Source organism: Tupaia chinensis, unplaced genomic scaffold (genome assembly GCF_000334495.1).
Source record: "Tupaia chinensis unplaced genomic scaffold, TupChi_1.0 Scaffold000647_1, whole genome shotgun sequence".
Lineage (NCBI taxonomy): Eukaryota > Metazoa > Chordata > Mammalia > Scandentia > Tupaiidae > Tupaia > Tupaia belangeri.
Window position 1 is genome coordinate 1,420,981 of NW_006160168.1, and position 21,612 is coordinate 1,442,592.

Below are 21,612 nucleotides of genomic sequence, written 5' to 3' on the forward strand. Positions count from 1 at the left end.
GGAAAGAGAAGAGCTATTAGGTGAAAGCTTGCGTATTAAGGGGAGAGGGGGGAAGGGAAAGATAAAGATTGAGAGCGGAAAACATTGGGATAGGAGCTTCCCGGCTAGAAAGAGTTACTGTTAGCCTGATGGCGAGTTTGCCTATGTCTGTTTAAACGTTTCTCCTTTCGCATTTCCTCACGTCCTCCTTCCTCGAGCTTCCCCTCCGACGTCCCACATTCTGCGCTGACCTGGCATCCGTGTCCGGAGGACACCGGCTCCGGTAGAATGCACGGAAGTGGGGGCAATCTTACTGTATGCATTCACCTCTTACTTGCCCAACTGGACAGAAAAAGTGACCAGGGCGACGCGGGCGATTCTTTCCCAGAAGTTCTTCAGAACGAATCTGGAAGGAAGATCCAGCCACTCGTCGGGACATTACCTTACAGTAGCCTGGGTGGGGCAGAGCCACACCAAGTGCAGGTGTATCCCGGCTGTCCGGATGGAACGTCCCAGCACGGCGCACGGCGCCAGGGTACAAGAGCCTGGGACCACTCTCTAGGAAGAAGTTCGCCCAATTAGAGAACGGATGGATCTTCCCCGGGAGCGGAAACATCAGCGCCGCCTGGAAATCGCAGCCAGGAGCTAGTGGGACGCGGTGCCCGGGAGCCCAGGCCGCGGCCCAAGCTCGGGGTCCGCGCGCGTTCCCGAGGGACGCGGGCGGGGCGAGAGCGGGGCGGGGCGGGCGGCCGGGGGCACCTGCTCCTCCCCCTAGCTGTGCGCTCGGCCGGACCCCTTCCCACTCCCCTGTCCCTCTTTTCCACGTCCCCGGGGTGCGCGGCCACCATGGCGTCCAGCGAGGAGGACGGCACCAACGGCGCCTCGGAGGCCGGCGAGGAGAGGGAGGCCACTGGCAAGAGGAGACGCCTCGGCCTCTTGGCGACCGCCTGGCTCACCTTCTACAACATCGCCATGACCGCGGGGTACGTGCACCCCGAAGGTCCCTCTCCGCTCTCAGGCCCTCCCGAAATTCTGGGCTTGGGTCGCGGTCTGGCGCGCACCAACGCACGCCTGGGGGGCGACCGGATCTGGCGCGTGGGGTGAGCGCGCGGGCAGGGCTGCTAGGTGGTCGCGGCGCGGGCGGTGGCCGTGGGGGAGGGTTGAATGGAGCGGGGCGGAGGGGGGGTGCCCAGTTCGCTGGGCATTGCCTAATACGGTGCACGGCGTGGCGCTGCGGCCGCGGCGCGGGCCGGAGGGTAAGTATAGACCCGGGCAGGGATGGGGGGCCGAAAAAAAAACCCCCCCGCGGGGGAGGCCGCTGTGGCCAGGCCACCTCCAGCACCTTTGCCTCCTGCTACTGTGGAAGAAACGCCTGGGTCCGACCACCCAGGAATCCAGAGTTGTCCCACCAATGGCCCAGTGAGTCCAGCTTCCCGGGCGGCCGGTTTGCAGCATGCATTTCCTCGTGCTGCGGATCAGTGGGCAGTTTCCTTAACTGTTAATATTACGGCGACTTTTTTTCCCCCCTTTTCCTTAAGCATCATATTCCCTCGAACTTCTTACCTGGGACGATTTCTTTTAAAATCCTACCATATCGGAGAATGGCTCTCTGCTTCCATCATCTCCATGGGCCATATTCCATTACTGATACTCTGTATTTTTATTTCTGGCTTAGAGTGTGACTTACAAGTTAAGGTTACACAATGACTATCGCTCTTCAAAGAGCTGTCAAAGTGACTTCTGGGTCAGCTGCTTTTCAAAACCTGTCGGGAAAAGGCTTTTCCGTTTGCAAATCGCATTGCCTTTTTAAAAAGTTATTTTCTTAAGAACTATTATTAGTTAAATCTAAGTATATATGGGGAGACGTTTAATATTTTAAACTTTCTCCAGGGCGTATAGAAAAATGTGATTGACAAAGATGTACTAAGTCTTTTAGTAAGTATTGAGGATCTATTATGTACTTGGTGTATGGCACTGAATAGCAAATGCAGTTCATAAAAATATAACTGTCATTGAGGATTTCCTGTGTGCCAGTGCCTGTAGTGGTTCCTGTAGATAAAATGTCTCACTTGAGTCTGTTACAGTCTTGTGAGGAGTACTTGATGTTACATTTCAGAGATTAGTAAACTGAGGCACGAAGAGGTTAAGTCACTTACTCAAGATCACAGCAAGCAAGTATCAGATCTGGATTTCAGCTCAGACTGTTTGTCTCCAGAGTCATCATTTCAAAAGTGAAAATCAGTGCACAACTCCTGTTTAAAGCGTTTGGTGACTCCCTGTCACCTCCACCCTAATCTAAGGGATTTAGACTGTCAACCAGGCCACTTGCAGTCTGCTCCCCTAATTCCCTCTTCTAGTTTGCTTGTATTTGAAATCTTCTCTGGCTCACCATTCCTCTCACCGCTGTGCATTTTCACGGCCCTCTGTCATAGCTCGGGGTGTTTCTCTCCTTCTTCCCGTGACTTAGGACCAAATCTACCTTTTGGAAGTTATCTAAGTCTCTTACCTCACCCGGAGCAAATTGAAATGCCTTCTTCTTTGTGTTCTCATACTTTATTCCTTCCCCAGGAAGTCAGTGCTTATCCTAACCTTGCCGCTATCCGTATTGAGAAGGTTCCTTTTCATTTTCATGCGGCAAGAGTAAGTGACATGGAACAATAAGTGACAGCTACAATCCATGTGACTTACGTTTAGAGGCTTTCTTGAAGTGTTGAGATTTGAAGAAGGAATAGGATTTGCACAGAGGGTAGACATTTCAAAGGAGATAAATTCTATAACAAGGCAGGAAATGGAAGCCTGACATAGTCTCTTAATTGACTTGGAGGATGGTGCTGGGAAATAATGGTAAATAAGGTTAGAGAAGTTGTGCTGAAACTTGGGCAAAACATATACATTTAATGAAGTGGAAAGCAGAATGCTAGCTGAGATTCTTTTTGTTCATTTAACTTGTTATGTTTATTCTCTTAGAACTTTGGAGTGTATTAATTTTTTGTAATGATTTTGAAGACAAAATAGTGTTTAAAGAAATAAAATATTTACCTAAACCAATCATAACCATTGTTTTTTTTGAGGGGTGAGGTTTTTGCTATAGGTTGTGTGCACTTGCCAGAAAGATAGAGAGAGACAGAGAGACAGAAAGCAAGAAATCACCCCCCAGGGACATGGCCACGCCTCAATCCCTTCTCCTCCATTCTCCTCTCAGGATCTTGGGCACGCACACACACACACCCAGCGTGAGTTTTAAGCCACCGGGTCTGGGACTCAAACCACAGTCGACTACATGGGAGTCCAGCAACATAGCCATTATGTCAACTGCTGGTCCCAAACTTTTAATTTTTATTATATTTCAAATGAGTATTTAACTGTTTTAAGGTTTTCCTCTAATCTCTTTTCTCAGGAAGGCTTTACCTAGCATCCTTGTTTCCTTTGCCCACATTGCTTTTTCTCTATCACCTTATTTATTTATTTATTTATTTATTTATTTATTTTTAATTAATTAATTTTTTTAGAGAGAGATTTTTGCTACAGAGCACATATGTTTGCCAGAGAGAGAGAGAGAGAAATCACCCCCTGAAGGGGATGGCCACACCACAATCCCGTCTACATTCTCCTTTCAGGATTTTGTGCACACACGCTCATGCAGTGGGCGTGAGTTTTGTTTTTGTTTTTGTTTTTGAGAGTTTTTTTGCTATAGGGCATGTGCACTTGCCAGACAGACAGAGAGAGACAGACAGACAGAAAGCTAGAAATCACCCCCCAGGGGGGATGGCCACACCACAACCCCTTCTCCTCCATTCTCCTCTCGGGATGGATCTTGGGCACGCACACACACACGCCCAGCGTGAGTTTTAAGCCACTGGGTCTGGGACTCGAACCACAGTCAACTACGTGGGAGTCCAGCGACATAGCCATTACACTAATTGCTGGTTCCCAGTGGGCGTGAGTTTTAAGCCACTGGGTCCGGGACTCAAACCACAGTTGGCCATGTAGGAGTCTAGTGACATAACCACTATGCCATCAGCTGGTCCCCTCCATCACACTTATTGCCATGTAGGTTACAATATATTTTACTGGGAACCAGCAGTTAGCGTAATGGCTATGTCACTAGACTCCCACGTAGTTGACTGCGGTTCGCGTCCCGGATCCGGTGGCTTAAAACTGACGCTGGGCGCGTGTGCGTGCGTGCCCAAGATCCCAAGAGGAGAATGGAGGAGAAGGGATCGCGGCGTGACCATCCCCCCTGGGGGGTGATTTCTCGCTTTCTGTCCCTATGTCTCTCTCTGTCTGTCTGGCGAGCGCACGCGCCCTATAGTGAAAAACCTCTCCAAAAAATAAAAAAACAATTTATTTTACTAAGTCATCATTACTTGTCATCTCCAGTGATGTGTAAATCCATGAAGCAATCAATAAATATTTGCTGGGGAGCAGCGGTTAGCATAATGGCTATGTCGCTGGACTCCCCTGTTGTCCACCTTGGATCGAACCCTGTGGCTTAAACTCACGCCGGGTGCGTGTGCGTGCGTGCCCAAGATCCCGAGAGGAGAATGGAGGAGAAGGGATTGCGGCTTTGCCATCCCCACTGGGGGGTGATTGCTCACTTTTTGTCTCTCTTTCTCTCTCTGTCAGTCTGGCAAGCGCATGCGCCCTATAGCAAAAACCTCTCAAAAAAAAAAAAGTTGCTCAATAAATATTTGCTGAATGAATGAATGTTTTGGGTCATGATTACATGATTATTATAATATCTGCTTGTGGTATTTTCTCCTATTTTTTGCTGCTTTATATTCTATCAAGGATTTTTATATAGTTTTCAAAAGTACACTTTTCATGGTTAGGTAAGAGTATACAAAGTTAATGTACAATAACGAATCATTTCCTTAATGACATTTTGCTTTTATTTGTTTCAGTTGAATTAGGGGCTTAGTGTAAATTCCCAGGAGTACAATTATTATACCTTCTATAGATGTAAGGATTTTTATGGTATTGCCCATAATATATTCTTAACTAGGAAAGTGAACATTTCTGTCTTTCTTTTCGAGAACACTTTTGAGCCCATATGTGGAAGAGTGTTGTCTTAGGTCAAGTGGCAGACAAAGATAAATATTTTGGGCTTTGTTCTTGAACAAGTGTGATCTGACACATTTATTTTTAAGCAACAGTTGCAATAAAAGAATGAGATAAGTGCTCAATGCAGGTGTCAGAGGACTCATGAGGTATCAGAGAAAGCTTTGTGGGAGAGACGCTTGGCATTTAAACTGCTTTGAGGAATGAGTGGGTTAAAATTGTAGGACATCCATTGAAGCAGCAACAAATGTATCTCACTTGTAGAGTGGGAAAGGAAAATGAACAGGTTATGGGGGCCTTTGCACAGGGTTTTAGATGTCTTGCTGACAGTGTTCAGATTTAAATCAGTCAGTAGTACAGGAAGATATTAAAGGTTGTGTCTCACTCCTTTATAGCTGGGTAATTTTGACACATTGGTTAACCTCTCTGACCCTTAGTTCTCTCATCTGTAGAACTGGAACAATGCAACTTCTTTGTTAGGTTAATACTAAGAAACAATACAGGATATGATGTTTTTTTTTTTTTTTTTTCCCCCTGTTTGTTTTTTAAATAAAGAAGTACATTTAAACAAGATTCTTGACTTGAAAGGAAAACTAATAGAATTTTCTATTTCTTTTTCATTAACAGTAATTTATCTCTACTTAAAGACAGATTGCCCTACATGTAACAGCTACATACAAAAAAGTTATAAAATTGTCCTTGGTTTTATCATGATAAATGAAAAACATTAAAATTCTCCAATCAAATAAGGTATGCAAAGGTTTTTTTTATTTATTTTTTTTCTTTTTTGTTAAAAGAGTCACAGCAAAGTAACTTACTGGAGTGTAAAGATCAGAGCTGAATGAGCTGCCACTAGTGGAGAAAGGGGGTATTTTCACAGAACCAGTGTTTTTCCCCATCCATCTCCATTTGATGTCATTCAAAACATACCACTGGCCATTTAGTTAAAAAAATGTGACATGCATGTGCACATACACCAGGTACTTTATGTACAATGAAGGAATGGGGAAGGGAAAAGGAAAGAATAGAGAAGACTATACTGTAGTCGTCAGGATGTGCTGAAACCAAATTGTAGTTTTCTAATTGAGAATGTATTCTCAGTCAGCAAGAACAGAGTTCTGAGTAAAGTAGCGGGTTCCCTTTTTAGCAGACACCTACCTCCTGCCTGCTGTAGGAACACATCTATTGTATCTTCATCCTCCACTTCCACCTGTGCAGGTGTGTCTGTTTTGCTGATCGCCTGCCCATCAAATCATAATCTGATCTGCCTCATTGACAAACCCTGTCGCTTACCATAGGCTCTCATTACTAAGTGGTGCATGCCTCTTAATCTTAAACTGCACCCCAGAACCATCCTGTGCCACCACCTTCAAATTAATATGGTAGCTGTGCTCAGGCTTGACGCCTTCCTTGGGCTTTCCTCTGTCATGATGAGCTCCACTTCACAAAAGAGGTACTGGGACCAGCAGTTAGCGTAATGGCTATGTGGCTGGACTCCCATGTAGTCGACAGCGGTTCATGTCCTGGACCCGGTGGCTTAAAACTCATGCCAGGCGCGTGTGCGTGTGTGCCTAAGATCCCGAGAGGAGAACAGAGGAGAAGGGATTGTGGCGTGGCCATTCCCCTGGGGGGGTGATTTCTCACTTTCTCTCTGTCTCTGTCTGGCGAATACATGCACCCTATAACAAAAATCCTCTTCCAAAAAAAATAAAAAAAGAGGTACCAGGTCCTCATTGAAGGTTCTCACAGGCAGCACCAGGAGTGGCAGAACTGGTTTTTTTTTTAAGAGAGATTTTTGCTAAAGGGCACGTGCCCTTGCCCTAGGGACAGAAAGCGAGAAATCACCCCCAGGGGGGATGGCCAGGCCACAATCCCTTCTCCTCCATTCTCCTCTCGGGATCTTAGGCACGCACGCACATGTGCCCTGTACTGCTTGGGAGTCCAGCACCGTAACCATTACGCCATGGGCTGGTCCAAGGGTATGAAGTTTGTAACAAGGTGCCTGTCTTGATTACTGTTCCAGCCAAGGTGCCACCAGCTGATGCTCGTTGTTTTATTTTTGAGTTTTTGCAGTTCTTTGTACAGTCTTTCTACAAGTTCTTTCCTAGATACATAATTTGCAAATATTTTCTCCCAGTTGTGGTTTGTTTTTTCATTCTCTTAACAGTGGCTCTCGAAAAGCAGGCAGTATTAATGAATTATCTGAGTCATCTGATGAGCGGCCTTTTTCTTTTATGGGTCTTTCAGTTACCTTTATGGGCATGAGTGCATGTGCAGTCAGTTGAAACACTCATTTATTGGCTGCTAACTGAAAGTGTAAATTTAGTATAGGAAAGGCAATTTAGAGGTGTCAGCGAACAATCTATGAAAGTATAGATTTTATTAAACCCAAAGACCATCTTTTGTTACATGGTGACTTTAAAGGAGGTATAAAGAAGAATTGACAAATTAGGATAATATTACTTTTCATTACTGTTGAAATCATGGATTTAGACAGTGATCGTTAGTGACTGCTAGAATTATAAAAAAGGGACAGGTCCAACAGGTGGCATGGAGGTTAAGGCAGCTGTATCCCACATGGCCGTTGCACCACTGAAGTCCTATACTGGTGACTTGAAAAGCACACTGCCAGACAGTGTGCATGTGTGCCCAGCATCTTGAGGGGAGAATGGAGGAGAAGGAATTGCAACATGGCCATCCCCCCTGTCTCCAGGGAGTGATTTCTCACTTTACCTCTCTCTCTCTCACGGACACACATACCTGTAGCAAACTAAAAGCAAAACAAAACAAAACAAACAAACAAACAAACAAAAAACAAGAGAGGAATACCAGACATTGTGTGTTCCTTATAGAAATACCCAGTACAATCTATGAATAAGCCTTGCCAGAGAAAAAAACTCAAAGACGAATCTAATCAAGCCCCTAGAACTACCTACCTCCTTACTGGAAATATGGGGCACAGAATGTAGTAAATGGCATGTTGGGGTCCAGTCGGCAAGAATCTAGACTAGAGGTAATCCTGCAGGATGAACCACCCCGTGTTTTCAACAGTCAGATTGCAAAAGAGGGAAAAGGGATAGATGGAGAGATGAAGGACGACAACTCTAGAGGAATTCTGAAGTACACACCAATGATCAATGATTAATGCATACATGTTATTTCAATCATGATTTTAAAAGGAAGTTTGTACCCTGGCTCTATGTTGTATGATGTTATTAGGAAAAATTTTACTTGGGGTAGTGGTTATATTTATTTAAAAAATAATCCTTTTAGAGATACATAATAGAATATTTATGAACCTTATTACAGGAGGTCTAGGATTTGACTCAAAATATTCAGAGAAAGAGAGGGAATAGAGGTTTGAGTGAAACAAGATTGTCTAAAAGATAATAGTTGTTGAAGGTGGGAAGTGGCCACATGGGAGTTCATAATACTGTTTTTATAGCTTTGTGTATGTCTGAAATTGGTTGCAATAAAGATTTAAAGGCCAATTGTGGTATGGTGGTTCAGGCTACTGGATTCATGGCCAACTGTGCAGATCAAGGCTCAGACCTTAAACTTGAAAAGTACAGTGAGCACGTGTGTGTATGTCTGAAATCCCAAGAGGAGAATGAAGAAGGGATTGCAGTGTGGTCATTCCTCTTAGGGGTGCTTTCTCACTTGCTTCCTCCCAATCCCCATTTCTCCAGTGAGTGCGTGCTCCCTGTAGCAAAAGTGACCCCTCAAAAAAACCCAACAGCAACAAAACAAAAAAATAGAGAACAAAAGTAAGAGACACTGAAATTAAAAGAAGTGGTATCGATGTAGATCACCAAGTTTTTAAGGTACAGATGATCTCCATTAAATCTCAGAAGAAAAAGCAGTACTGGAACATGGTCAGAGGAAGAGATCCTCCTTCGATGAGGTTTTTCAGGTCTTCGTAGCCATAGCGTCATGAGTGTTTAGTAAGTCAATGGCATGCTGATGCAAAAGCCATGTCCTATTTGTCTAATTCTCCAGCATCTGGCTCAGTACCTGTCTTAGCAGTAAATATTGAATTAAGTGAATTAAACAAGCAAGAAAAAAAATCTTCTACATATGAAACAGATGTGTTTTTGTTCTGTTCACTTTTTCTCCGAAGAGAGTCAATTTTATCAAGGACCGAGTGTATATTTGGATTTGTGTAATCAAGAGCCCTGGCATGTTTCAAAGAAAATGAACAAAATAAAGCATAACATTCCACAAGAGCTTTCAACTGCAGAAATTCCATTTGCTTTTGGATTATTATTATAATGTTTTTGCAGTTACTAACCTGATAGATGAAGGAAGTCCCTTGTTAATTAAATGTAGGACTCTCCGGGAAACTTTGATTGTTCCCCTTGTGAATGTGAAGTCAGGAAGTGAGCTCTGATTAGTTTAGATTAGATCTTGGCCTAATTTACTGAAAAATAGTTAAGAGGTTGGAATAGATGGCTCAGTAGTCCTTTCAAACTGGAGTGTGTCAAGTTCTTTTATTTGTTTATTATGAAATAAAAAGCTGGTAAATACTGCCACCTAGGGAGGAACAGTAGAACTTGTTATGGTGTTAGGTATAGATTTTTGAATGATACTATTGAATATTTAAAGTATAGAAAACTTGCCATCTAAATGACATTTTTGTGGAATTCTTGGATTTAATCATTGTCTCTCCAATTTGAATTTTGTAGATGCCAGATTTCAGTTTGCTTAAAAGGTCAAGCATATGGAAGATGTGAATGAGACTATCTCATTAAGCTTTTTGTTTCTTGTTGAAGGAAGTGTGAGAACTTGGAATGGAGGATAATGACGTTATAACATTTAAAGCCTGGAAGGTACCTAAAACATGATCCAGATTAGCACTGTAGGGTTATCTCAACTCTGAATTCAGTGTTGGCTCTCACATGAGACGAAACTATCAGTTGACTCTAGAAAGCTCCAGAACCAGTCCTTCTTCGTTTTTTAAAGCTGGGTCATATTCCATGTGTGTCTGTACCACGTTTTCCTTATTCATCCAGTCACTGATGGGTACTTGGGCTGCTTCTACCTTTTAGCAACTGTGAATGATGCTACTAGGAACACAGATATACAAATTAGTGTATAGTGGAGAGAAGAGAACTGGGGTAACTACTCATTTCTGTGGATGTATTAGTCAAGCATTAGTCAAGGTTTTTTTTTTGTTTGTTTTCTTTCTTTCTTTCTTTCTTTTTTAGATTTTTACTATAGAGCCTGTGCACTTGCTGGAGAAACAGACAGATAGAAAGTGAGAAATCACCCCCAAGGGGGGATGTCCATGCCACAATCCCTTCTCCTCCAGTCTCCTCTCAGGATTTTGGGCATGCATGCATACAGACCCAGTGTGCATTTTAAGCTTCTGGGGCCAGGACTTGAACCACAGGAGTTCAGTGACATAAGCTTTACGCCATCCACTGGTTCCTAATTCAATCTTTTAAAAAGCTACAGATGAGGCAACTTTCTTAAGTGAACTCTTGTACTTTGCAAAGGGAACCAGGAGAAGGTGACCTTCATTGGTGACTCCAGGAGGAAAGAGATGTCTTAGTGAGCTGGTCTCACAAGTGGAGCTTATGTTTTTAAGTACCATTACATCATGGAGCAGAGTCAATATTTAATATTGCAAATGTAAGTTGTAAAACTGAAATTCTGCACCAATTAAACACTGTCTCCTCGATGCCCTTGCTCTCGCCAACCCCTGACAGTCACCCTTTAACTTTCTATCCTATGAGTTTGGTTACTTGCATACCCCATATAAATGAAATTATTTGTCCTTTTGTAATGGGCTTATTTCAGGTTAGTGTAGTGGCCTCAGGTTTCATCCATGTTGTAGCCTAGGTCAGAGTTTCCTTTCATGTTTTTATCCTCCACCCCTTTATTCAAGGTAGAGTGCATGCATGTGCACCTGAGAAAGAGAGAGGAAGACAGAGAGATAAGTATCCTTCACAGGTCTGGTCATGCCATGATCCCCTTCCTTGGATCCTGAGTACTCAGACATGTGCCCTGCATTTTTGATGTTGACTGGGCCAGGGGTTCGAACTACAATCACCGTATGGGCTTCTCTTGAGTTGTGATTACCACGAGGCTGCAGAACCAGTCTTCCTTTTTAAAGCTGAATGATATTCCATTGTGTGTCTGTACCACATTTTCCTTATTCATTCAGTCACCGATAGATACTTGGGTTGCTTCCACCTTTTAGCAACTTGTGAATAATGCTACTAGGAACATAGATCTACAAATCAGTGGAATTCATTTTGATAGAAGTTTATAAAATACTTTATTTTTTTTCTAGGTGGTTGGTTCTGGCTATTGCCATGGTACGTTTTTATATGGAAAAAGGAACACACAAAGGTTTATATAAAAGTATTCAGAAGACACTTAAATTTTTCCAGACATTTGCCTTGCTTGAGGTAAGTTTTTTCTTATGCTGTCTGTTCATTAATTTATTTGTTTTGATTCTGCTATAGGGTATGTAATACTCACCCCAGAGCAACAGAGAGAAGGAAAGTAAGAAAGCATTCCCCAAGGGGACGGCCATGTGACAATCCCTTCGTCATTTCTCATCTTGGGATTCTTGGCATATACCACAGATACACCCAGCATGGTTTTCAAGCCACTGGGCCTGGGACTTGAACCACATGGTCTGCCTTGGGATCCAGCCATTTTACCCTCTATGCTACCAACCAGCCCCTCATCATGGTGTTTTTCTATCATAATATTAATTTGAGTTTTTTTTTTTGGGTTGAGCAAATTCAGTATTATTTTGCTGATTACACACCACCAAAGCATTTGTTTAATACCAGCATTGACGAATATTTTATGTTTTATATTATTGACGTGTGGTTTTTTTATTTGCTTACAGATAGTCCACTGTTTAATTGGTGAGTGTTTGCTGTAATTTTATTTTTGGATTAAAAATTGCCTTTAGGGCAATAGTTGACTTGTTTTTCTCTTTAAGGAATTGTACCTACTTCTGTGCTTGTGACTGGGGTCCAAGTGAGTTCAAGAATCTTTATGGTGTGGCTCATTACGCACAGTATAAAACCAGTAAGTAATGCAGACATGTTACCTACTAAGCCTGTAGGAAAAATTTCATTACTAGAATATGAAATATACATGTGTATATTTGTCAATGTATGTAATATACATTTGTATACTTCAGGAAGCAAACCCACTGGACAAAAGGAATTGGGTTTGAATTTAAGTATAATTGTACATTGACTTAGTGCTTCAGTAGAATGACTTTGAAACACGTGCAAAAATCAAATATTGGCATCTTGAAATCTATAGTATCTTCTCTTCTGATGTCTTTGATTTTTAAAATTAATATTCATATTCTGTCAAATAACTATCTGATAGTTTCCTTCTTTGTAGACTTTTTCTATCAAAGTTATTATTTTATGTCATTGAAGTCAGTATAAGTAATGTATTTTTCTCACTTAGCACTGAGTACTGTAGCAACAGGCATAAGTAAAGTAATATACTTATATAGCTCTGAAAAAATGACAAAGACTACATGAGAAGTTAGAAGGGACCCATGGATGCACACTTCCGATTGGACAGGAGGAATCAATTTGAGACCCACTGCACTGCGTGGTGACTGTAGTTATTAATAGTAACGGTGTATTCTTGCAGAATTGCTAACAGAGTAGATCTTAGGGGTGCTCACCAAAAATAAATGTAGGTGTGCTTATACATGTTATTCTGCTTGATTTAGCCATTCCTCAGTGTAGACAGACTTCAGAACACCTTGTTACATACCATAAATGTGTATAATTTTGTCAGTTAAAAAACAATTTTTAAAAAGTTGGGGTTAAGGGAGTTAGGGAAAAACAAAGATACTATTTATTGAGGCATGACAGAAGACAGCTAATAATCAAATCTAATTAAAGGCTGAAACCTTTTAGGGAAGACAAGCACTCTGCTGACTTTGTCAAGATGCTGGACCTTTTAAACCCAAGACAGAAACATTTCCCAGCTCAGCCTTCTCTGACCTGCCTGACAACCTTCGTAGTCTCCTGTCTATGTGAGGACAGATCTCTGGCCTCCTTTCCATTCCTCGGATGCCTTTCTTGTCTCCTCTCTGGTGGGGACTGACACCTCACCTCTTCTTCATTTCCTCTTAGCTTCACTGGCCTCCGAGCTGCATGAGGACAGATCGCTGACATGCTGCCCTCTTGCTGCTCTACCTGTTAGCCCTCATGGCTAGCGTCTTTCACTCAACTTCCTAGGTCTACCTGGTCCCTAACCAAGGCCTGCCGTATGCACAGCAATGAGTCTATGCTACATATACCAAGAGCAAGTCTGCTTATGAATTAAGATCACGCCCTAGATTGAAAGCAGGAGTACCACATTAACCACAGAAGAAAGTCTATGCCAGACAGCGAAGGACTGTGATAGCTGGGCAAGACCACAGAGTCTGAAGAATGAGGGAGGAGAAGCATGGCCCGTATTAACTAGAGAGAAGACATAAAGGGAAGCTGGAGAGTGGAGAGTTCCAAAGAGTTCCATCTGCTCTTTTTTATCCTCCAGGAGGTCTTTGCCTTAATTTTACTCTTATTTTTCTCCACCAGTGGTTTCCCATTGGCACTCATTCGCCTCTCCTTAAGTAATTCAGCCAACAGTTACTGAATGCATTCTATACAATTGGCACAGTGCTAATTTCTGGATTTATAAACACGAGTAAGGCTTTGCCAGCTCGTAAGCGGTCTGGCAGGAAGTGAGAGTAGCCACATGAAAGTTGAATCATTTACCAGCTATCAGCTGCACACCTGTCCCTCTCCTGCGCCTGACACTGTGCGTGGGACAGCACTGTTAACAGAACATGTGTGGTTCCTGTCGGGTGGAGCCCAGTTTTTTTTTTTGTTTGTTTGTTTGTTTGTTTTGCTAGAGGGTGCATGTGTTTGCCAGAGAGAAAGGGAGGGTGAGAAAACAGCCCCACACTGCAGTCTCTTTTCCTCCATTTTCCTCTTGGGATTGCAGACACACATGCATAAGCATTCAGCATGTTTTTCAAGCCGCTGGGTCTGGGACTCAGACTGCACTGTCAGCCCTGGGATCCTAGCTACCTTACTGACCATGCCATCAGCTGGCCCCTGGAGTCCATAATTGAGAAACTAAACATGTAGTTACACAAATACTGATTTAGTTATGTTAGTGTTAGGTGCCTTAAAGAGTCCAGTATGCATTGCATGTGTGAGGGGACTTCAAAATGTTTATGGAAAAGTGGAATTAAAAGTACGAGTTTATTTTAGTGCAAAAAAATTGAAATCCATTTATAGGTTTTTCATAATATACATTTTTTTTTTTTTTGGAGAAGTTTTTGCTAAAGGGTACATGTGCTCACGAGAAAGACAGAGAGAGACGTAGAGATAGAAAGTGTCAAACCACCCCCCCAGGGGAGATGGCCACTCTGCAATCCCTTCTCCTCTATTCTCTTCTTGGGATCATGGGCATGCACACACATGTGCCCGGCAGGAGTTCACGCCACCAAGTCCAGGACTTGAACCGCAGTTGACTACATGGAAATCTGGCGATATAGCCATTATGCTAACTGCTGGTCCCCATAATATGCATTTTTTAATGAACATTTTGTAAACACTTTGTACCTTGGACTTAGGTTGATCTAGGGCACAAGGGAAGATTTTCCAAAGGAGTTACATTGAATGCTAATCGATGTGCAGGAGTTAGCCAGACAAGGTTTTTTTTCTTTAGATTTTTGCCATAGGGTGTCTGTGTTCACCAGAAAGAGACAGAGAGAGAGGTAAAGTGAGAAATCACCCCCTAGGAGGGATGGTCACACCACAATACGATCTCTACTCTCTTATCAGGATTTTGGGCACCTGTGCCCAGCATGTTTTTCAAGCCACAGTGTCTGGGACTCGAACTGTGCTGTTAGCCATTCGAGATCCAAGGCTTTACCCACCATGCCCAACCTTCCTGGCCCTGACCAATTTTAATTCAGATTGGCAAATGTTAAGATACAGATATGCACAAAATATTATGAGATGAGGAAGATAAGTAAATAACTGCTCAGGGTAAGAGGAGAGGCTTAGGTAAAGTTTTCCAGGGTGTGATTCTTCAGCTGCATCTTAAAAGATGTTAGAAAGGATTTTCTATGGGAAGCAATAGGGAGTAAGTTAGAGGGAGTGGCATGTGTAAAGATGCAAAAGTTCAGTGCATATTCTGGAAATAACACAGGGTCTAGTGTAACTGAGAGAGAAATAGCTAGCAGGGTTGAGTGATTGTAGATGAAATTGGAGAAATTTCTGTGCTCACACTGTAAAGGACTTTGAATATTGTGCTCACATGTTCAGATGTATCCTTTTGTCCCGTTAAACAGTGGGGTACAGGACCAGCAGGTGGCGTGGTGGCTAAGGCACTGGACACTCCCACATGGCCGACCAGGGTTTGAGTCCTGAATCTGGTGGCTTGCTTTCTCACTTCCTTTCTCTCTCACTCTCACCCTCTGTCTCTCTCTCTGGTCAAATTAAGAAATAAATGAATGAATAAATAAAAAAATAAAATGAATAATTATTTTTAAAAAATGGGGTACCAATGAAACTTTTTTTTAAAGAATTATGGATTTATTTAACATTATTCCTTATTATTTTTTAATTTGACCAGCTAGGAGACAGAGAGAAAAAGGGAACGTGAGAACACAAGCCACCAGGTCTGGGACTTGAGCCATGGTCGGCCATATGGGAATCCAATTTCTTAATCTCTGCCACCTGCTGGCCCTATCTTTTTTTTTTTTTTCCCCTTAGTTTTTTGTCTTAGCCACACACACAGGCACTCAACAGAGAGAGACAGAGAAAGAGAAAATGAGAAATGACCCCCTATAGGGGTGGCCACACTACAGGCTCTTCTCCTCTATTCTCTTTTTAAAATTTTGGATATGCACACACATGTGCCCAGCTTGATTTTCAAGTTGCCAGGTCTGGGACTCAAACTGTAGTTAGCCATGTGAGAGTCTAGCACCTTTGCCATCATGCCACTGCCCCTGAAACTTTCTTTTTTAAAGTAAGGATCTTGGCTGTGTGAAAATTTTCCTGTCTTAGTCTGTAGAATTACTGCAATTATAGGTGGTCACCACCCCATCTGGCCTTTAGATTAGACCAGGTAGCGAACCAGGGTTTCTCATAAGATCTCAGCCTGTGGCATAGCATCTTAGCTTCTAAGGGAAAACTTCCATTGGTGAGGACAAGAAAGAGAGGAGACTATTTTGGGGACTATTGCAAAAAATCCAGATGAGAGATAATAAGTCCCTGAATTAAAGTAGTGTAAGCAGGACAAAAACAAGTGGCAGACTTGGGAGTCAACGTTACAGTAGAGTAGGTATGATTTGATGACTGATAGAAGAAAGGAGCGTCAGATTTTTTCCGTTCTAGTTTAGAAGGGGTAATGTTGCCCTGGGAGAGTGGAGTTATTGGCTGGAGGGAAGGATGAGGGAGAAAACTCAGTATGTATTTGACCACTTCTATGCATAGAGCATATTTAAGTTCCATGTTCATAATTCTCTTAAGTGACTGCATGAAGTTTTCTATATTTCATTTGTCTAATCCTAACATTTCATTAGTAGTAAAGGACCATAAGCGAGTTAAATATCTTCACTGAAAAATAAGTCTGAGGTTGAACAACATTGTGGGTTTCTCTGTAACTCTGCAGATCCAGAATGAAGAGAGTGTGGTGCTTTTTCTGGTGGCGTGGACTGTGACAGAGATTACTCGCTATTCCTTCTACACATTCAGTCTTCTTGACCACTTGCCATACTTCATTAAATGGGCCAGGTGGCGATGTCTTGCAGTTTAGTGCCTTGCTGTCTTTTGCATGCTTCTTTTGTGTGCCACGCTAACAGCAGACAATGACAGTTTGTGTTTTAGCCCCACAATGTGACAATGCTGTTGTTTTGAGTATTGGCCACCCTATGACCTGTCATTTAAAAGCTTAATACGATGGTCAGAGACGAATCATATTACTGTATATTTTGAGTGAAATCAATGCAAGATTGATTGGCCGTTTATTTTTCTTTGAAAGCACAGTAAACATTTTTCAGAATTACATTAAATAAATTGTGCCAAAAATGCAATGTTTTATCTGATTGATTTAATTTACTTTAATATTCAACCTAGCAGCTACACTTTCTAGTATTTTATATATGCAATACTTTTTTTTGCTTCGAGTAGCAGAAACAGATATTTTAAAAAGTCACATTTACTTGAAATTGTATTATTTGGAATGTAGACAACATGCATATTTCAGGGTTATAATTTATTTATCCTATGTTCGCAGTTTTTAAAGCAAATGATGTCCTGTTCTTTGAGAAGCTTAAATTTTTTGAGCAACTGATATTTTACAAAGTTATTATGTAAAATCAAAACTGCTCTTCAAGGAACAAATAACAAGCGAGTGTAGATTTGCTTATTTTGTTCTCTGTCTGATCTGTTAGTGGCCGTAACAGTTACAATAATGACAAACGTTGGGTGCCTGCTGCACACCTGAAGTGCAGGTTTGAACAAAACCAAGTGTCCCCTTAAAGACCAAAAGTGAAAAAAACAAACAAACAAACAAAACTAATGGTTATGTTGTATGTCAGGTGGTAATAAATGCAAAATGTATATCCCATATATGCAATTAAAAAGGGTAAAATAATTTCTTACTTTTTAAAAAATTTTTAGAAAGTTTTTTTGTTGTTGTTTTTATTTTTTTTATTTTTATTATTATTATTTTTTTTGCTATAAGGTATATATGTTCACCAGAGAGACAGAAAGCAAGAATCTTGGGGGGATGGCCATGCTACAATCCCTTCTATTCTCCTCTCAGGATTTTGGGCATACGTGCATAGGCACCCGGTGTGATTTCAAGCCACCAGGTCTGGGATTCTAAATGCAGTCAGTCATGTGGGAGTCCAGCAATATAACCATGATGCCATCTGCTGGCGCCTTAACATTTTTTTTTTTAAAGGTTTTTGCCATAGGGAGCATGCTCTTGCTGTAGGGAGGAGGAAAAAAGAGAGAAAGTGAGAAATCAACCCCCTGGCGGGTATGGCCACACTGAAATCTCTCCTCCATTCTTCTCTCAGGATTTTGGGCACACACACACACACACACACACACCCACCACAAACGTGCCCAGTGTGATTTTCAAGCCGCCGAGTCCGTGACTCGAACTGCAGTTGGCCATGTGGAACTCCAGTGCCTTAACCGTCATGCTACCTGCTGGCCCCTACATTCTTAACATTATTTTGTTGGAGTAGTATGTTTTCATTCTAAAAAGTTCAAACAATACAGATAATACAGATGTAGAATAACACTAAGTTTTTGTGTATTCCTACCCAATCTACTCGCTTCTCCTGGAGGGAAAAACGATTTGAAGTTTATTCAATCTATGCCTTTTTTTTTTTTTTAAGAGAAATTTTTGCCATAGGGCACATGTGCTTACCAGAGAGACACAGAGCGAGAAACAGAAAGAAATCACCCCCTAGGGTGGATGGTCACGCCACAATCCCTACTCCATTCTCCTCTCAGGATTTGGGGCACACATGCACATGTGCCCGATGTGAGTTGAACCACTGTCGGCCATGTAGGAGTTCAGTGCCTTACGCACTACACCACCAGCTGGCCCCCTAATCTGTGCTTTTTAAACATTTAACTGGCAAAAGAATGTAAAATTATCTGTTGAAAATAAAGTTCTGTGACTTTTGCTTTATAAAAATTCCAAAACCAAATCTATATTGTAAATATGTACAATGATTAAACGTAAATAAGAAGTAAATAAAAATATTTTATTTATATTTTGTTTTTTTTCCTAAATAGTACAATCACATTTTTTTAAATGTTATTTATTCACTGATTTATTTTAATTTGACCAGAGAGAGACAGAGAGAGCGTGAGAGAGGGAAAGCGAGAAAGCAAGCCACCAGGTCTGGGACTCAGAACTGTGGTTGGCCATGTGGGAGTGTCCAGCACCTTAACCACCATGCCACCTGCTGGTCCCCAGTACAAGCACATTTTGATCCAGTTCTTTAATTCTTCACATCACAACATTGCATAGTATGACTGAACCACTTCTCTATTGCTAGAATTTAGATAGTTCCTAGTCTCCTAATATTATAAACAATGCTTTGAGCTATCATAAACAATGTTATATCTATATTTCCATTATTTTATCTCTCTCTCTCTTTTTTTTTTTTTTTGGAGAGGTTTTTGCTATAAGGCACGTGTGCTCACCAGAAAGACAAAGAAAGACAGAGAGACAGAAGGCGAGAAATCACCCCTCATGGGGAATGGCCACGTTGTAATCCCTTCTCCTTCATTCTCCTCTAGGGATCTTGGGCATGCATGCACACACACACATGCCTGGTGTGAGTTTAAGCCACTGGGTCCGGGACTCAAATTGCAGTCGACTACTTGGGAGTCCAGCGACAGCCCGTTACGCCAACTGCTGGTCCTATTTCCATTATTTTTAAAGACTGATTTATGTTAATACATTTTAAAATTGTTCAAGAATAATCCTCAGGTAGTGTAAGATGTGTTTTAAATCCCCATATATAAAAGCCTTATATTTTTTTCTCAAGTTGTTACTCCTTTTTTTTAATTTGCCAGAGTGCAGATGCACTCAACAGAGAGAGAGAAAGAGGGAGAGGGAGAAAGCACCCTCCAGTGGATTGTGATCACACCGCAACCCCTTCTCTCCCATTTCTCCAGTCTGTCAGATTTTAGGCATGTACACACATGGACCCAGAGTGCTTGCCAAGCGTCTAGGGCCAGGATTCAAACCCTGTAGTTGGCCAAATGGAATTCAGCTCCCTTAACCACCAAGAGATGGAGCTGGTGCAATTATTCCTGGTGTTTTTTTTTTTTAATATTATATATAACTCTTGCATTATACATGTTTAAATAAGATATACTATATAAGCCAGAAGCAAGGAAAACAAATTTACCTATAACCCTTCTACACAAAGAAGATCTCTGTTAATTGTCTTTCATATTCTTCAGACTTTTAAAATATCCTTCAGCTCTTTTTTAGACATCTGTGGCTTATCATTTTGCATATAATAAAATGCTTTAAAGTTCTAATTTGAGCTTAAGTATGTTGTCTGCCAGAAGAAGGTTGCATTGCCGTCTTTATGCATCTGATTTTATTATTGTATGTGAAAATGTATTTAATGTATTTACTTTCAGTGATTGGACCTTTTGAAAAGTGGGCAGTTTTGAATGTAGGCTGGACCTGAATTCTCAAATGCACATCAGTACTAGTTTGTGTGACAGTCTTCTGGGCCTCTAGTGCTTTTAAAAATACTAATTCCAGATATAGTCTCTTTTTATGTGCTACATCTATAAAAATTTTTGTTTGAAGAAAATAACATTGCACATTGCCTGTTTTCCTAAGGTCAGACACATTAATTACTCTTTAATATTCTATCTGCATTTCGGAAAGCATTTGCATGTCTTGGATTTCTGGAAAAGTTTAAAACTGCCACTGCATGTTTAAATTTGCTGTTTAGAAATGTTTGTCGATTGGTTTCATGTTGTTTCAAGGTATTATATATAAAATCTTTAAATTTTGAAATGCCTGTGTTAACAGTACATCATGCCTGTTTATCATAATCGTGAGTAACTTAAGTCTCGCATCCAAAAAATCATAAAAGTCTCAGTCACTGAAATATATTTGCCAACTCTGTTAAGTAACCTTAAATAATATTTGTATTTATGTTCAGGTGTTGAAGCTATTCTTTGCAAATAAACTCTCACTTTGAAAATGACTTCTTGGGGCCAACAGATAGGATGGGGGTTAAGCTGGCTGGTTCCCACATAGCCAACTCCATAGTTTGAGTCCTAGGCGGGAGGCCTGAAAACACATTGAGTGTGTGTGCATGTGTGCCCAAAATCCCAAGAGGAAAATGGAGAAGGAACAGATAGCATGGCTATCCCCCCTGGGGAGGGATTTCTCTTTTCCCCTCTCTCTGTCTCTCTCTCTCTCTCTGGCGAGCATACATGCCCTATAGCAAAAAATCTAAAAAAAAGAAAAGAAAATGGCTTCTTATTTATAAATAGCCATGGCCTACTATCATGGATTGAATATAATTTTTATTTTATTTACATATTCAAAGAGCTCCTAGAAAAGTATACAGAATAGATCATTGTAAATTGAGTTATGTTTTCATATTGATTTCCATTTTAACTACAAAAATATATTCTTGCCAAAAAAAAAAATTGAGGTCGACAATTGAGAATCTTCAAGAAAGTACTGTCTTTCTGAGTGTGGTTTGTAGACAGTTAAGTCTTCCATATTGCCAACGGATCTTAGAGAGTTAGTGACATGAAACCGTTTTCAAGTACAAGTTATATCATTTGTTTCCCACTTATAAGAAATTTTCATGGTCTTTAAGGCTTAAAACTAGTTTATTCTAGGAGTGGAACTTTTATTTATTTATTTATTTATTTATTTACTATTAAATAATGATGCTACCAAGAAAATTCAGAGCCACAGAAACCATCAATTTGGATATTTCATTGGAGCTGGGAATATAAAATGTTATGTGATTTAACAAACTGAGAAAGGGAA

General features: G+C 41.3%; 1 protein-coding gene across 3 annotated transcripts in view; it reads left to right on the plus strand.

Annotated features, from left to right (window-relative positions):
• The first annotated feature begins 754 nt into the window (after positions 1–754).
• Positions 755–21,612, plus strand: part of HACD1 (3-hydroxyacyl-CoA dehydratase 1) — a 29,033-nt gene continuing 8,175 nt past the window's right edge. For all 3 annotated transcript variants that reach the window (XM_006159743.2, XM_006159742.2, XM_006159744.2), the window contains exons 1-5: positions 755–962; positions 11,339–11,456; positions 11,909–11,927; positions 12,005–12,093; positions 16,714–16,835. In XM_006159743.2, coding sequence (XP_006159805.1) covers positions 826–962; positions 11,339–11,456; positions 11,909–11,927; positions 12,005–12,093; positions 16,714–16,835 — 485 coding nt within the window. In that variant the 5' untranslated portion in view covers positions 755–825. The remainder of the gene's footprint in view (positions 963–11,338; positions 11,457–11,908; positions 11,928–12,004; positions 12,094–16,713; positions 16,836–21,612) is intronic.